General features: G+C 42.1%; 1 protein-coding gene across 1 annotated transcript in view; it reads right to left on the bottom strand.

The window, feature by feature from the left end:
* Positions 1-8569: 8569 nt before the first annotated feature.
* The window catches only part of LOC117518945 (RNA polymerase II elongation factor ELL-like), a 72697-nt gene continuing 62224 nt past the window's right edge, over positions 8570-19042 (bottom strand). The window contains 7 exon segments of the mRNA XM_034180221.1: positions 8570-9364; positions 11251-11295; positions 11392-11563; positions 11717-11759; positions 11762-11782; positions 12118-12724; positions 15490-15565. Coding sequence (XP_034036112.1) covers positions 9260-9364; positions 11251-11295; positions 11392-11563; positions 11717-11759; positions 11762-11782; positions 12118-12724; positions 15490-15565 — 1069 coding nt within the window. The 3' untranslated portion in view covers positions 8570-9259.

Below are 19042 nucleotides of genomic sequence, written 5' to 3'. Positions count from 1 at the left end.
ATACCTCAAAATATAATGAACAGATTTCAATGAAAGTCAATGAGCAGATCGATAAAATCACTGTAAATACATGATTCAGTTTTGGATTCAGGCTCAGCATTGTCCCATTCCACTCCATTTTATTGATTTAACAGTGAGTTTAGTTTGTCTCTTTGACTCTTTTGACCTCTTATGGAAGTGTTTTTTTCTTTCCTTTTCTTGTTTACGAATCAGTAACACCAGACCAAATTCCGTGTATGTGCGAACTATGATTATTATATGGTAAGGGATTTTGCCAACTTCTGATTGGCCCATATGCCACTTTCTGAGCTGTACCACATGCCGAGTTGATCGCTGGTGGAGTAGACCACACGTGCGAAACGAGTACACCTCACGTGCAGCGTAGCACTAGCTAATCGAGCGACGCCTTCTATCGATAACGACCAATCAGATAATGTGATACAATGCCTACTTTGGCTGTCAGTTTGTTGACAAGATGGCAGGCACAGATTAACAGGCATCTCCAGTCGATCGATGTCAGTTGGTGCAGTATGACAGTAATGATAAAGAGTTGAAACTTGAGATTGATTTTTCAGTTTTAGTATGTTTGACAAACTCCCAATTTTCTTGTTTACCATATAAAGCAGAGGCCAAGGCCTCAGTGAACCCCATTCCGACCAGGTCCGCATAATCACGGGTACACCGAAATCAAAAGTCTATAATTGTATAATATTTGATTCCGATTCAAAAGAATGATTGGCAGAAAATTTGGCGAGCAGATTAATAACGTGTTAGGAAATGAGGGATTTTACTTTGAGTTTAATCTGGAACATACAGTATGTGCCCTTGGCAGAGGTGTGCCATCTATGAGTGCCTTCTTTGTCTTACCAGGATGGATTTTCATGAATCCTGACAACGTGTTCAGGCCTACCCAGAACTTTTACCCTAGCTTCACATTTTGTGGCAAATCAAGGAAATTGATCAGCTGATGTGTGGTATCCAGTTTTATCACTTGAAATTTGCTCTTATATGAACGATGCAGCTCACAAGTAAAACAAAGCCCCTCAGCATCCATCTCTGATTGTGTGAGTGTAAATTTGGCTGTATACTGGGGAGCGATGGCAGCGGGCCACAGTCAACTCTGTGAACTCACCTCCCCGAGCTGAGGCCAAGTTTGGGATGAAGCCAGTTGTAGCTGTGAAGCAACGCTGCACCGGGCCAAGTGGAACAGTCAGCGTGAAGGTTTGAGAAGCCTGCAGCAGCGTCAGATTATACAGAGTCTGTTCCCATGCTGGAGGATCTCGATTTATACCAAACACCCCAAGACTTTCTTTACAGAGAGACAGACAGAGACAGGCTCAGTCATCAACATCGATTCACAACCTGGAAGGTGATCAAACACAAACAACAAATACATAAAGTGTCAAGTATCCAAAAGCTCATCAAAGCTCTTCTCTTGATCCATTTACAAAGTGATTCTTCTGGTTGTCAATGACTTTACAGCAGTTTGACTTCTGCCTTTCTACTGTGTGAGACTGCTGCCACCTGCTGGACACCTGCTCCACGACAGGGAGCATTAAACTCTGAAGTCTTCAGCACATAAATGGAAAATGTTAAAACAAGGCACCCAAATCTAAAATAAAATAAAATAAATCCACTTGACGAAATTTCCAGAGGAAAGATGATTTACAAGGATTTTCAACACCACAAGTGCAAAGTGGAGATGTAAAGAAATTAAATTGATTTGCTGCCTTCCTGAAGAGGGAAAAAAAAAGCTACATATCTCCATATTCTGTATTTGTGTGTGACTGCAGCTATTTCATCATTATCCGTGAGTTGATGGTGCAGGTGGAGTTTTGTTTTCACTCCAGTGTGTCCATCTGTGTGTGTGAAAAAAAGGAAAAAAAAAAAAAGACTTTTGATGAAGTTTGGACAAAATTTGGTGGAATGTTTAAGGGTCACTAAGGACAAAGATCTGATTTTTACAAAAACTGGTTGAACATCGAGGTCATAGGGTAAGGGGCCCGATGCTGATACAGTATATAGGAGATATTTAGAACCAAAGGTGTACCGATGATTACTGCTGAACAGTAATATGAAGTCATAACACCTGTGAGTAGCTCACAAAGCGTCGACTACCTTGAAAGATTAACCTCAAAGTCATAACTGTGTAAAGTTTGGAGCGGCCACACAAAACCATATATTATGGCAACGCACTCAACTTAATGACATGAACGTGTGACAAGCAGACATGGGTGCTACACTCTGTGTATAGTTAATTCTGACTAGGGATGGAGTGATACATCTTATATCATGATAATCATATCTTGGGGCCTATATCGAATAGTTTTTATTTTAATAACTATCATGATACCATGAAAAATCAGCTAGTTCATTGAAGAAATAATGACCTCTTGCAGAAGAATCATAAATGATTTATAAAATACACAAATAGAAAACAGATACTATCAAGGATTACAAATTATACTTCAAAATAATTTGTTTCTTTGAACATTCACCTTAGATTACTTATCTTCAACCGCTTATCTGGTATCGGGTAGCGGGGCAACAGTTCCAGCAGGGGACCCCAGACTTCCCTTTCCTTACTTTCCATATAATTAGTGTGACTAGTGATGTCGTTCCAGATCATGTTTATTAAATAGCGATGTGTGTATGGTATCATGGAACTACTTTATCGTTCCATCCCTAGTTTCTAAACATTATCAGTTCATTAAATATTAGTCCATTAAATGTTTTCTGTCCATGTTTTCATTTGTCAGTGAAAAAAGTTAGAAAACCAACAAGTCCTCACATCCTCACTCCATCACCATCTGGTACACTGATGCCACTGCTAAGGATAGGAGCAGACCGAAGCGTATCATCCACGCAGCTGAGAAGGTGATCGACTGAAAAGGAAGTAACAATGGAATACGTGTGGAGGCTTTTTTATTTATTTATTTATTTTGTTCTATGTTGGCTGCAGTAGCCTTGCAGCTGGTGATGTGCGTATATCTACCCTGATTGATCGACTGCAGTCTGCCATCCCTACAGGACCTGTACATCTCCAGGGCCCTGAGGCCAGCAAGGAAGATAGTGGCCGATCCCTCTCACCGAGGACACTTTTTGTCACCTTCCTCTGTGTCCTCAAGACAAAAAAAACAGCTTCTTTCCAGCCGCAGGTAGGCTAATGAATAATTACAGTGACCCCCCCCCCCACCCCCAACACTACAGATTGGTTGTCCCTACACTGAACGTTTCTGTACATCTGTACTCCAATCACCTGTCAATTTCAATTTTCAATTTATTTTTATTTATATAGCGCCAAATCACAACAGAGTGGCCTCAAGGCGCTGCACACAAGTAAGATCTAACCTTACTAACCCCCAGAGCAGCAGTGGTAAGGAAAAACTCCCTCTGAGGAAGAAACCTCAAGCAGACCAGACTCAAAGGGGTGACCCTCTGCTTGGGCCATGCAACAGACACAAATTACAGAACAATTCACAAAAACGAATATACAGGAAATGCAGTTGGTGCACAGGACAGGAGGGTCTCCAGCACAAATACCACACCCATCTCTGGATGGAGCTGCACCTTAAACAGAGAGAAAAAACTGAATCAGGCATCAGAAAGACAAGAAATACAGTATAATTTGCCAGCATTAAACAAGAAAAACAGGAAATACTAAGGTGATCGGCGGCCACTAGCCCTAAGCTTCACTAAAAGGCCCAAAATTTAGGTAAAGTTGAGGCTGCGGCACACTCCGTTTCCTAATAAAATTAATTAAAAGAGTAAAAAGCACAGAACTATACTATGCCAGTATGATAGCCATACGAAAGGGAAAATAAGTGCATCTTAGGTCTGGACTTGAAAGTCTCTACAGAATCTGACTGTTTTATTGATGCAGGGAGATCATTCCACAGAACAGGGGCATGATAAGAGAAAGCTCTATGACCCACAGACTTCTTATTCACCCTAGAGACACAAAGTAGTCCTGCACCCTAAGAATGCAAAGCCCTCGCCAGTACGTAAGGTTTAATTAGGTCAGCTAGGTAGGGAGGTGCCAGTCCATGAACAATTTTATAGACTAGTAGCAGAACCTTAAAATCTGATATCACTGGGACAGGAAGCCAGTGAAGGGATGCCAAAATGGGTGTAATGTGGTTGAACTTTCTGGTTCGTGTCAAAAGTCTGGCTGCAGCATTTTGAACCAATGGGAGAGCCCTAATGCTAGACTGCATTAGTCCAATCCAGAAGAGATAAACGCATGGATCAGGGTCTCAGCATCAGCCATAGACAGGATGGGACAAATCTTCGCTATATTTCACAGGTCGAAGAAAGTAGTCCTTGTAATATTTCTAATGTGGAGATCAAAGGACAATATAGGATCAAAAATTACCTCAAGGTTCCACACTTTGTCAGTGTGATGTATGACACACGAGCCTAGGCTAAGCGTTAACTGGTCAAACTGATGCCGATGTCTCACTGGACCAAGAACCATCATTTCAGTCTTAGAGTTTAAAAGTAGGAAGTTTCTAGACATCCAACTTCTCATGGCAATCATCTAAGGATTGTATGTGAATGAGATTACCAGCAGTTATCGGCATGTATAACTGAGTATCATCAGCATAGCAATGAAAGGTAATCTCAGAATGCCGCAATATGTGTCCAAGGGGTGCTATATAAAGGGAGAAAAGCAGGGGGCCTAAGATAGACTCCTGTGGACCCCCAAATTTCATATCACTAAGGTTAGAGGTAGTGTTACTGTACAAAACACAGTGAGAACAACTGGTCAAGTATGATGTCAACCATGCAAGGGCACTCCCAGTAATCCCAAAGTGATTTTCCAGCCTATCAAGTAGAGTATGATGATCCACGGTACAGTATCAAATGCAGCATTGAGATCTAATAGCACCAGAACTGTAGTGGTGTCCGAATCCATTGCAAGCAGATCATTCACCACTTTAGTGAGAATGATTTACTGAGTGAGTGGATCAAAGAGATTATTCTCAGTAAGATAGTCCATGAGCTGCTGTGACACCACTTTTTTCCAGAATTTTAAAGCACAATGATAGATTTGATATCGGCCGATAGTTTTTCAATACACTAGGGTCAAGATTAGGTTTCTTAAGTAATGGTTTAATCATTGCAGATTTGAAACATTTAGGAACAGATCCCGAAGTTACAGAAAGATGAGTAATTCCCAGCAGTCAGCCCAAAAGTGGGTCACAGGTCCTTAAACAGTTTTGTTGGTATAGGATCAAATAAACAGGTTGTGCTTTTTGTTGACTTTATGAGTTTTGTCAGCATGCCTAGAGAGATACTCTCAAATTCTGTAAATCTAGGTAATACAGTACCTCAGTAATGGCGCCCACCTCAATAGCAGGGTGTAGTGGCTGAGTTGATGCATGCTGGGATATGTTTGTCCTAATGTCTTTTTTTCTTCTCAAAGTAATCCAGGAAATCTTGTGCTGTACAAGGAGAGTGAACTACAGGTGGTTGCCCATGAATAAGTGTTGCCACCGTGTCGCACAAGAACTTTTGAGTTATGCTTGTTTTTGTTGATCAAATCAGAGTAATAGGTCCGCTTTGTACCCAGTAAAACATGCTTATAGTCTAAGATAGCATCACACCATGCAAGGTGGAATACTTCTATTTTTTAACTATGCCATTTCCGTTATTGACCTCTAACCTTATGCTTGAGATCATGCAGGTAATCACTGAACCAAGGTGACTGTGATTTGGGGGAGCGTGGTTTTAGCACAGGTGGTGCAATCATGTCGAGTGTAGTTTTGAGCACCGAGTGTAAACTATCCACAAGTCTGTCTGTCTACTAATTAGGTATTTGCCAAATGTGAAGCATCGCCGTAGTGATATATGAGGTTGTTGTTTCACTAAACACAGCAGCGAAACTGTAAACTTAGTAACTGAGTGGTCAGAGACCACTGATGTAAGAGGCATGATGTCAATATTTGTGACAGCAATACCACGTGCGAGAACCAAATCCAGGGCATTTCCACTAATGTGCATCCAGTCCTGAATGCATTGCTGAAATCCTAATGCATCCAGTTTCCATAAATGATTTGCAGAGGGGATCAGAAGGCTTATTTATATGAACGTTAAAGTCACCAATGATCAGAATGTTATCTACACTAGCTGAAAAGTTAGAGATGAACACACCAGATTCATCTAATAATTCAGAATATGAGCCAGGAGTCCTATATACAGTGATAAAGTAATACAGCTGATTTTTATTCTTTTGACCTTTGCAATGCATAATATCCTGAGCAGAGCGGAGAATCAGATGCTCAAACGAGTTATATTTGTGACACCCAACAGCTAATAAGCTAAACCTAGATTTATAAATAAGAGCAACATCCCCGCCTTGCTTCTCATCACAAGGGATGTGACTAAATGTATATGCTGGTGGACAGGCCTCATTTAAGGGGAGGACAGCTGTAGGTTTAAGCCAGGTTTCACATAACCCAATCATATCTAAGTGATGCTCAATAATTAGATCATTAATCAACAATGATTTTGAGGATAGTGATCTTATGTTAATGAGACCCAGACTAAGGACCTCAGTGGGGTTGACAGTTGAACTGTTCGGGTTTCGGGGTGGTTCCAGAGTAGCATACATAAGATGTCTAGAAGTAGGTTTAGGTTTGAGACATTCCACATGCGTTGTTGGTAGCAGACACGAAATCTTTGATATTGCTGGAAACCATTGGGCCATCCTCAATTTCAACATCATCCCATGTAGTAATGGGTATTAAGTTTGCAAAGCATATCCCTCTATGATTTTTATGGACACCTGTATTTGCTCAGTCCCATTCTGCTATATTATATTTATTTCACAGTGAATATAGTTTTGCCCATTTGACTCTTACTTCTTACTGAAGTTTTTATTTTCTAGTTCTTATTGTTTATGCACCATTAACATCAGATCAAACTTCCTTGTATGTGCAAACTTACTAGAAATAAATTCATTATGATTTTTAAGTAAAATATTCCTTGATTAATGATTAAGTAGACTTAAGCAAACAGTTTCAACACAGTATTCATGACAATCACAGTTACCAGCTTGAGTAAATACATGGACATCTGCAATACTACTAAAATAATGACAGCAACAACTGGCTTGGAATTTCACAAATAAGGATTTCAAATAATTTTATTGAAACAAAGATCAATTTCAGTCCCAGTCCTTCATGGTTTTCAAAAGCATGTTTGAGGGTTTTGATTCCAAAGCCCTCTTTTCACATATAGCAGCCACATACACGTATGTAATTATGGAAAAGGAGAGAACAAATACACAAAATATGTTTTGGCGCACACACACAAAAAAAAAAAGGTAATCATGTGCTGGTGTATCCTCACCTTCGATGGTTTGATCTTTATTGGACCAACATGTCTTTGCCATCTTCACTGATTAACAGCCGCTGACTAACGTAACGGACGTGTAACAGTAACCGTGACTGATTATTTCCACAAAACAAGTGACAGTGGCCGAAACATCTTTCTTATTCAAGGCTACAGCCGTGGGAACAGATGGTTCACTTCTGGTACCTCAATATTCCACTTTTGCTTAAAGTCATTAATCAAAACAAACATCCAGCAGAGGGCAGCTTTGCTGCAGCAGCAGCTCTCCCAGTGTCACATAGTGATTGTATCGAGTAAGATGAGATCAGAAACCTGATCTCACACAAACGGATCTGAGGCAACAAAAACTACTTTTCACTGTAATTAACAGGAGACAAATGTTGAATATTAAACAAATTAGAAAAACAGTCTCTCCGACAACTTCTGGTTTATCAGTCTGTGTCACTTTCCACTTTGGTTTAAGGAGCGCGTTTAACTGATTAACAATTCAGTCAGACTCGGCCTTTGTCATATCTGTGTCCTTGGGCTGTTTTTTTTTCCACTCCCCAAGTAGAAGTACAAAGATTGTACACCGAAACACCTTCATGAAGCAGTCTGATGGACAAAGGTTCATCTAAAGCAGTTAACAGCAAGATGATTTTGGGAAGAGCTGGGGGGGGGATTTCACATCAAGAGATCTTCACTGAAGAAACTCAACTTTCTCACTCATCAGGTTCATTTTGGGCAAACAGCATCTCTAGTGCATCTTCATAGCAGAAAATAATTTTCATGTCATTCTTGTGCATAACTGCCACCACAGTGGAAAATGTACAACTGACTGCAAGACAAACGCTCCATGTACGCATTCTGCAGCAGCTGCACACTGAAAACATGATCATATCAGCTGCTTTGTATCAGCCCCACTGATGGACCACAGAGCAGGGAAAAAAAAAACAACCTATAATTCTGTGTTTTTATAGACACGGTAACATTTTAAACATAACCAACAGTAACGACTGAGATTAGATCTCTGGTTTAACTCAAAATTTATAAGCATCTGAAGTTCTAGTGACAGACAACGTTACAATTAAAGGGTGATGCTGAAGAACCAGGCACCTAAAACACAACACAGAGCGGCTGGATCGCTGCTGCACCAGCTAAATGGGAGCTGAAAAATAAGAGTTAAGTTGTTTTACGGCAGGACGCATCCTACCTATCCGCTCAAAGACAGTAGCACGACGCGGGGGGTGGCGTCACATCGGCCCGTATCAGTCTGCACTTAGTTTTAATTTCATCAACAGCAAAATGCATCTCAAAGAGAAAAGAGCTCTAAACGTGAGATAATTAGCCGAGGCAGCTTCTGTATAACAAAATGACTTTCAAAAAGAAAAAGGGGGGGGGGAATTAATGCAGTTTACTACTGACAGAGGAGCAAATTTAAAACAAACAGATCTCAGAAGGACAAAAAAACAGGGAACTAAATTCAGATAATCACTATTCATTTCTTCATCTAACGACTCTTACTCAGCTCTTCTCATCTTCACTCAAAACAAAAATTAGTTGCATTTTGCCATCCAATCTTCAGATTCCAGCTCTTCTCATCTTTCACAGATCTAAGAAAGTGCATGTTGACTCATTCAGACCTCTGCATGCTGCAGGCAAGACCGACTGTTTAGAAAACACGGGCAACCTGCCGCACATCGTCTCATCACAAATAAGAAAACGGAGAGAAAGAGGGACATCGGGTGTCCTGATTAGTCCTCATTAGAGCTTCTGGCCCCAACCCAAAGTGTACTCCCATCTTGGCAACTGAGAATTGATTTTTTTTTTCTTTTTAAATAGCACAAACAAAGATGTGCAGAGAATTTGTTCAGCTGCAGATCTTGATTTCTAGCGATAAACAGCAAACGTCTCACTATTTTCAAAGGTGCTGTTGATCAAATTCAGCAATAAGTCTTTTTATATGTGCCAGTTTGTTGTGTAGATATTCACAGCGGTTCTTGTCTTTGGTGTAGTTTGGATTATCCTGCAAGACAGACACACACACACATCAACAGAAAAGCCACTCAATATACATTCATTGGCCACTTCATTAAGTACACTTTGCTTGTACTAGGTTGGACTGCTTTTTCCTTCAGAAGTGCCTTTATTCTTTGTGGCATAGATTCAACAAGGTGTTGGAAACAGATCTCACAAGTTAGTTCATATTGCCATGACGTCACACAGTCTGTCCATTCTCTGCTTCGTGCAGCAGAGAGGCAAAACGATTGTGCATTTTTGTAACTAAAGCATGAATTTTGGCACACAGATTCTAAGTTAACTAATGTTATTTTGAGATGTGGCGGCATCCTGGAGCTGACCTCTAATGACCTACAGGGGTCAAAATTTAAAAGTGTTCCAATCATACTGAAATGCATATCATATATTTGTCTGATCATAACAAATCCAAAAAGGTGGAGATGGACCATCTGTGACTGAATGTTCTGGAGTTATGGGGGTAAAACAGCAAAAAGGATGACAAAAGGTCAATTTCAGTTTGTAGAGGGGTCAAAAATTAAAGTTGCACCAATTTTGAGATGGTTGTGTGCAAATCCCAGTTTCTGAAATACTCAGACCAGCCTGCCTGGCACCAACAGCCACGCCACGTTCAAAGTCACTTAAATCCTCTTTCTTCGTCATTCCGACGCTCCGTTTGAATGTCATCTTCACCATGTCTAGATGCCTAAATACATCAACTTGCTGCCATGTGATTAGCTGATTAGCCTTTGTGTCTACAAGCACTAACAGATGTACCTAATAAAGTGGCCAGTGAGTGTAAACTACATATAGAATACATAATTCTGTGCAAATGCTTCAGGCACCCCAGAATTATGAGAATTTTGTTTCCGTTTCATATAAGAAACTTATCTATTGACATTCAGGTCCAAAGCAGTTGGTGGTGACAATTTTTGTAAGAGTTGAAATGAAATCAAGTTGCTTTATTGCAGGAAATTTAACAAAAACATCACATTAACTAGGAATTACATCCATTTTTAGGGCTGGCTCTTCCACTGTCACAGGCCATAGTAACTGGACAAACAGCGCAAGTAGAAGTTAGTCTCTTCAGCTGCTCCCTTGTTTTGCACTCAGAGTTGCACAGCAGAGCCAAGGTGGATCTGCATCTTGATTTGGCACAAATTTTATGCCAGATACCTTTCCTGATCAACTCCACATTACAGAAATGTAGCAGGGGATGGATACATGAACGCTGAATAGGTCCTGGGCTTCATTTACACCAATCATGAAGAAATAAACAGTGTGGTAAATGTGTCTGGAGAAGGAAGTTCTCAAAAAACTGAGCGATTGTGCAAAAAGCAGACAAGTGACTGAAGCTACCAAGACACCTGTCACAACTCTGAACAAGAGCAAACAGATTCTGATGTTCGCCAGTCTGGATCTGGATCCCCTCCAAAATGTAATGGAGTCTACAATGCCGCAATATCTATCTGTGATGAAAGTTTTGTCAAAATCCGTGCTGTAGTTTTGACATAATCCTGCTAACAGACAAATCAATAAACGCAATGATTTTATTACGTTCTTGGCGGACGTAATGAGCTGGAAGCATCTGTGGCCGTAACTGGAGAAATACAGCAGAATATTGACTGTTCCAGCACCAGTTATGGAACTTCATGGCTTCCTTAAGAAGATGCAAAATTTCAGGTATTGTTAACCAGAAAGCACATAGGAGACATGATCCTCGATGTGATTATTTAGTTTGCTTACGCTGCTCCCCTGCCCCCCAGTTGCATTAACAACTAGCTAACTCTTGCTAGTTTCTCCAAACCGATTCAGTAATGTTAGCTTCAAATGTTGCCTAAAACATTTACACAGTATAGAAATAAATAGATTGCTTATAGTGGAAAAAACAATTACCTTTTTAATTTGATGATACTCTTTAATGATCTGATTGTGGATAGTCTGTGAAAAAGACAAGCAAAATAAACAATGGTAATACTTGATATTTTTTATCTTAAAAACAGCTGCAGTCATTTGTGTCTAATTCATCAAATCCACCTTATATTTGTCGGTGCCTTGTTTCAGCTGTTTGAGCTCATTGTCGAGCACAGTGAACTGCCAGGTCACGCCCTCGATCTGAGCGTGCAAACACCGATACTCCGTGTACTCCGCGTTGAAGTCGTTTTTATATCTCTGACGCTGCTCCTGAGAGCTGATCGCCGTGTACTTCCTACAACGGAAAAAAGGGCAAAATGTTACAGAAACAACTTTGAAACAGTGATTTATTTATTTATTTTTTTTTTAAGTAAAAGTCTCTTAAGTCGAATGTTGGCAGCAACACAGACATGAACCGTGGAGACCCGACATTCTACTGACTACTCACATTAAATAGTCTGACACCTGAGGTGTTGGCGATGGAACACTGGACTGTTGCACAATCCATTTTGGTCTGAAACACACACGTGCCCCAGGATTAAACTGAATATACAGATACTCGTATGCTTTGTTTTAAATGTGTTGTGGTGCACGTGGAAAGGCACTACCAGGGAGAAAAAGAAGGAATGATCAGCAGTAGCTGTGTGCGTATTTAAATTTCTATAGCTGCCTCTGTTTGCAGGAGGTTAGGACACCTTCATAACAGCAGGAGTCTGTTTAATCCACGGCGATGAACAACTGCTGCTGAGCCACATACGAACTTTCACACCCATTTACAACTCATTTTAGCCTGATATAGTAAAAGCTGTGACACTGCTTCCACATCTGGGGGGGGGCATCAACTCTCACCTGTGCTTTTTTCTGGAACACTGCTGCTTTTAAGGTTTGCCGGAGTGGAGCCAAGTTCACAAATTTGATGAGGCTCAGGCCTGTCACGGACTTCCTGCTCTTGCTTTTTTTTCTCTTGCTACCTCCTTATCTTGGTCTTTCCCTTGTCTTTATGTTTTTTTGACTTCTTTCTTGACTTGATATGCAAGGAAGAAGTACTGTTGTCCGGAAGGCCACATAGGCTTGAGCATCCAGGCGAGGATGGGCCCGTGTTGGAAGCAGTGAGCACTGCTGACCCCAAGGCCACGGAGGACGGCTGGCTGAGCCTCTTGGACACAGCTGCTTCCTGAGAGTCACAGTCACGACCGTTGTGGCTGGAGTCATTGCTGACATCTGACAGTGCATCAAAAGGACGAGGGATGTCCAACAAAGGGAGCTGCTGGGAGCCGGACGTGGTTCCACTGTCAGACACAGAGCCCGTAACCGCGGCCTGCGTTCCACCCGCCTCCTTGCCGATGGAGGAGATCAGCTTCCCATTAACAGTGCCTGCGGCAACTTTGCTCATTAGGTGGGATATCCTGGGTTTTTTACTGACAAGAGGATCAATGAACTCAGCAGCAGGTCGTTTCTGGAAAAGGAAAAACAACAACAAAAAAGCTGTTTTAATAGCAATAAGCAAGAGACAATCGTCGAGATAAACAAGAAAAACTGCGCAGGTCAGAGGACAGAATTCACTGGAAACGCACACAAAAAAACCCCAAATCATGCAGAGACACTTCGTACATATTCTGAACGGGCTTTGCGGTTACATGTCCTCTTTACATAACAGCAGAGATTAGATTAGAACCATGCCCTGTTTAGCTCCGCCCATGCTCAAACCTAACCCACTGACTGTGTGTTTGCATCAGAACTCTTAGTTTCTGAAACAAGACAAAGGCCGCGTCCACACAGATTAGTTTAGGCACAACCGCAAAAGTTTCATATCAGCGTTTCATCCACGTGAAAACGCGGTTTTTGGAGGCCGAAACTGCTACTTTTTGACAACGGCTCCCAGAGTGGATCAATCGAAAAACAAGCTTTGTGTTTTCATATGGACAAGCAACTTCTCTGAAATGATGACATCATAGCTCCACCTCGCCAACCTCAGCCCCAAGATGTCAAGTAACAGCGAGAAAAAAAATGTTTTAAAGAATTTTCTCACGGATCGAATGTCTATCGTTCATAATGGATAATGTTAAACATTCAAGGCGTCACAAGAAATATCTGGGCCCCAGGCTTCCTCCAGGCCGGGTCATGTTTCCACTGCCTTGTTTTTCCATGGAGCCATTACTTTTTAAAGTAGCAACACAAATTAAATAAATTAGTTCCCATTTACTATTCATTTATTTACCATTACTGATTTACTGTAATGGGCCAAATAAGAGCATGCTTTGCCTGATTTCCCAAGCAGCTCTTGCCTGGTCATGCACGGAGTAGCCGAGTCTTCCTGAGGCACACCATTAGGCAGAAGTCAAGAAACGTAGGCCCCACCCCTGAAGCTGGAGCTTCAAGTCATAGCACCGCTTCAGCTCAGCCCACACTCTGCTCTTGACCACCTAATGCAACAGTGAAGCATTACCGCATAACTCCAGGTAGCCAAACTCTTATCTCCGATTAACATTTTCCTTGCTTGTGTGAAGACTGGACAAAGAGTACTGCTGTAGAGCCTGAACTGGGCTGCCCTTAGCTGAGCAACACAGTATCTTCCCTGCAAGGTGTATTTGAAGATTATAGACTATCTCCCCTCAAGACACTCAGCTGAAGCTCACTCAGACCCCCTGCCCCGAAGCAGTTCCAGGGTTGCACAAATACTTGCTCCATCCTAAATTTTTTGCTCTCTGGCAGACCCTCCTTAAAGTACATACTCATCGTAACTCAAACTGATCTCTGGGGAAATGTGTGCCGTGAACACATTTTTTATGCTATAGGAGGGACAACATACACTCAACAAAATATAAACGCAACACTTTTGGTTTTGCTCCATTTTGTATGAGATGAACTCAAAGATCTAAAACTTTTTCCATACACACAATATCACCATTTCCCTCAAATATTGTTCACAAACAAGTCTAAATCTGTGATAGTGAGCACTTCTCCTTTGCTGAGATAATCCATCCCACCTCACAGGTGGCCATACCAAGATGCTGATTAGACACCATGATTAGTGCACAGGTGTGCCTTAGACTGCCCACAATAAAAGGCCACTCTGAAAGGTGCAGTTTTATCACACAGCACAATGCCACAGATGTCGCAAGATTTGAGGGGAGCGTGCAATTGGCATGCTGACAGCAGGAATGTCAACCAGAGCTGTTGCTCGTGTATTGAATGTTCATTTCTCTACCATGAGCCATCTCCAAAGGCATTTCAGAGAATTTGGCAGTACATCCAACCAGCCTCACAACCGCAGACCACGTGTAAACACACCACCCAGGATCTCCACATCCAGCATGTTCACCTCCAAGATCGTCTGAGACCAGCCACTCGGACAGCTGCTGGAACAATCGGTTGCATAACCAAAGAATTCTGCACAAACTGTCAGAAACCATCTCTGGGAAGCTCATCTGCATGCTCGTCGTCCTCATCAGGGTCTTGACCTGACTCCAGTTTGTCGTCGCAACTTCGCACAGCCATTGAAGAGGAGTGGACCACCATTGCACAGGCCGCAATTGACAACCTGATCAACTCTATGCGAAGGAGATGTGTTGCACTGCATGAGGCAAATGGTGGTCACACCAGATACTGACTGATATCCCCCCCAATAAAACAAAACTGCACCTTTCAGAGTGGCCTTTTATTGTGGACAGTCTAAGGCACACCTGTGCATTAATCATGGTGTCTAATCAGCATCTGATATGGCACACCTGTGAGGTGGGATGGATTATCTCAGCAAAGGAGAAGTGCTCACTATCACAGATTTAGACTGGTTTGTGAACAATATTTGAGGGAAATGGTGATATTGTGTATGTGGAAAAGTTTTAGATCTTTGAGTTCATCTCATACAAAATGGGAGCAAAACCAAAGTGTTGCGTTTATTTTGTTGAGTATATTTTAGATGCGTGTGACGGGTGGGGGCGTGGCAACCATCAGCCAGCCATCAATGAATGATGATGGAACTGGCCAACCCGACCCCAGTACACAACAGCACTTGTGAATAAACCTTATGTGAATGTTTTTCTCTGCTTAGAAATACTGCCATGTGAAATCAAACCAACAGAAACATGCATGACTAATATTTTACTGCACAGTATCTTACTTGAAAGTCATGACTTCCATAAGATGCTCTGAGATATGGCCACAGAGCTGTAAAGGAAATTAAGTTACTGGAAGCCTGAAACAGAAAGAAACAGAGCTGACCTGAGATGGGGAGCTGTCGGCCTGTTCTTTGGGGGGGCTCTCTGGTGGTGGAGTCGAGGTGTTCTGGGTTAGTTTCCTGAAAGAAAGAAAACAGCATTCACATGTGCCACAAAATGGAAATCCTCATAAAACTGATGTCGGTGTACTGAGTATTTCCCACAACATCAGCAGCAGAGCAAAAAAACAAAAACAAAACAAAAAACCTGCTAATTTAGTCAACAACTGTTAAAGGAGAACAAACTGACAGCAACGGTGCAACCGTATACAGTCTATAGTTGCTAGTTAGCACCAGATCGACTACTTCATACTTCTTTCTTACAATTAGTGCTGCAAATCTGAACAGACACCTCAACATCCTCAGCACATTGCATCAATTACAGAAATGACAGAACAGACACAGACACACACACAGTGGTGTAAAAGACTGAAACAACTTCAACCACGTGAATCCCAACTCCCCAACAAATGAATACATCAAAAACATAACTCTTTGTGAAGCAGCAGAGTGGATGGCTATGACAAGGCAAATACCTGACAGAGTTCAATGTTACAACAGTCGGCACAACAGGTTACTGAGGGTGTTTTCTCAAACACACTGAGCGGAAGCAACACTTCAGGTGCTAGTAGAGAGCTTGAATCTTCGACTGGACTGGGTTGCTTGACGTGAGGACGTTTCGCTTCAAATCACAGAAGCTTCCTCAGCTAAAATTCTTGCTCTGGTAGTCTGACTTCTGTCTTGACTCTTGTAGAGAAGAATAAACCAGAAGCCAACAAAAGCTGGAGTTTTTTTTAACCTAACCAGACCCCACCTACCGAAAGGCTGACTGCTATAGACTAGTGACTGAACAATAGCTCTAATTAGCACCTATTGTGCTCTAGTTAGCACTCTCCTAATGACAGGACGGAAGCCTCCCCTGATGACTCTCTCCTGATGACGTGAATGACTCATTACCTTGAACAAAAGACTGAAACTGCTTTGACCTGAGTACCACATTGTAAACAGGGGACAAAGCGTGTCTGAGACCCGCTCCACCATTTCTTCTCTCTGGCTAAGATTTTAACTTCCTTGTACTCAACGTGTGGTTAGTGTCTTTCAGGTGGAGATGAACTGCAGTCTGAGGTCCCTGGTGACCTCTCTGCGGTGCTGGTATAGCCTCTTGTGTAAAAGTTGCTTCGTCTCACCTATGTAGTGTTCATTACAGTTTTCCTGACATCTGATATGATACACCTACATTGCTCTGTTTGTAACTAGGGATCCTGTCCTTAGGGTGAAACTAATTTCTGTCTCAAGGTGTTGACTGGTTTAAAGTAAACTGGGACTTTGTGCTGTCTGAAGATCCTCTGTAGTTTTTCCCCTACTCCTGCTAAATAAGGGAAGACACACTTCTTGTCTCTGTCTCCTGTCTATCTGGTCTCTGTTTTCTGGGCCTTCTGCACTTTGTCCAGGGAACCAACGTGGGTACCCACATACTGTGAGGGCTTTCCGTACAAGTTGTTGCTCTTTAGCCTTCCCTCTGCAGTTGTGGGCACCTGTAGGGCTCTGTGTTGAGTCCTGATCACCCCGAGCTTTGTGTTCAAGGGGGTGGTTTGAGACAAAGAGCAGATATTGGTCAGTGTGAGTGGGTTTTTCTGTAAACCTCCCCTGGACAAAGTGCAGATGTCCCAGAAAACAAAGAGACCAGATAGACAGGAGACGGAGGACAAGAAGAAGAGGAGTGTCTCTCCCTTATTTAGCAGGAGTAGGGGGAAAAACTACAGAGGATCTTCAGACAGCACAAAATCCCAGTTTACTTTAAACCAGTCAACACCTTGAGACAGAAATTAGTTCACCCTAAGGACAGGATCCCTAGTTACAAACAGAGCAATGTAGTGTATCATATCAGATGTCAGGAAAACTGTAATGAACACTACATAGGTGAGACGAAGCAACTTTTACACAAGAGGCTATACCAGCACCGCAGAGAGGTCGCCAGTTGGACCTCAGTCTGCAGTTCATCGCCACCTGAAAGACACTAACCACACGTTTGAGTACAAGGAAGTTAAAATCTGAGCCAGAGAGAAGAAATGGTTTGAGAGAGGTGTCAAGGAGCATTCTTTGTAAAACAGTTGAAACCCAGCCTTAATCGCGGAGCGGGTCTCAGACACGCTTTGTCCCTTGTTTACGATGTGGTACTCAGGTCAAAGCAGTTTCAGTCTTTTGTTCATGGTAATGAGTCATTCACATCATCAGGAGAGAGTCGTCAAGGGAGCCATCAGGGGAGGCTTCCGTCCTGTCATTAGAGTGCTAACTAGAGCACAATAGGTGCTAATTAGAGCTATTATTTAGTCACTAGCCTATAGCAGTCAGCCTCTCGGTAGGTGGGGTCTGGTTAGGTTAAAAAAACTCCAGCTTTGTTGGCTTCTGGTTTATTCTTCTCTACAAGAGTCAAGACAGAAGTAAGACTACCAGAGCAAGAATTTTAGCTGAGGAAGCTTCTGTGATTTGAAGCGAAATGTCCTCACGTCAAGCACCCAGTCCAGTCCGAAGATTCACGCTTCTCTACTATGGAAACCACCTGGACAACTGAGAGCCTACACAGAAACTTCAGGTGCTATAGGAGTTCCAAAGTGCCAGGATGGAAAGAACTGAAACCATCCTGCAATATTAGAGTCAAACTGTCTTGTTTCCTCCCGTTTCTTATCCTTCCATTATTTTAGCTGAAGTTAGTTTTTAGTAACTTAAGAACTGAATACGACCAAAGCCAGGAATAAACAGATATAAACTGTCAACAGGGGGCAGCTGGACACACTGTCTTGTTATAACCCACCCTCCCAATGACTAGGTGTGGAGTGCATGTACGCACCACACGTGTGCATCATCAGGCAGGCAGGAGGCAGATTGTTACGGGCCAAACCCTGGACCAGCCACCTCACTCGTGGATTCAACATGTTCTGAGCACCGTTTGCGTCATGTTCTTTGCAGTGGTGCTCCTCTTACATGACTGACTGTGTGACTCAAGTCAAAATTTAGGAAAACCTGGCACGGACACGCGGTGTCAGGTGGGAGGTTACCAGTTACTGGTCAGCTGAGAAACTCATGATTGCTTAAAGTACAGTAAGAGAATTATTATTGTATTCAGTTAATAAGTACCTGTGTATTAGAACAGCAAGAGTTCATCAAAGTACTACACAAGTGATTAACATATTCATATCCACCAGATCTGGTTCTCAAAACAGATCAAACATCAATTAATCTGATTGTGTATTATGGTAATGTTTTGAACAAATCCCCCCCCACCCCCCCCCCCCACACACACACCTAATCCTTGGTCTGGATCACCACAAAGAACTTAACACATTCTTCTTAATTAAATGATTACTTCCGCCAGGTTTCCTGACAACATCAGGCAGCTGTAACAAAAGCACCACACTGCAACCTCGGAACAACACAAAAGCAGCACTTCAATGAAGGCAGTGCTTATTGTACTGCATGACATTTCACAGGTGTGTCTGTTTTTTTCTGGTCACTTAATCACAGCAGTAGCAGGTTAACCAGAGTACTCTGCAGTTTACA

The sequence above is a fragment of the Thalassophryne amazonica genome, chromosome 10, assembly GCF_902500255.1.
Source record: "Thalassophryne amazonica chromosome 10, fThaAma1.1, whole genome shotgun sequence".
Taxonomy (NCBI): domain Eukaryota; kingdom Metazoa; phylum Chordata; class Actinopteri; order Batrachoidiformes; family Batrachoididae; genus Thalassophryne; species Thalassophryne amazonica.
This window is presented reverse-complemented; position numbering and strand designations above follow the sequence as displayed.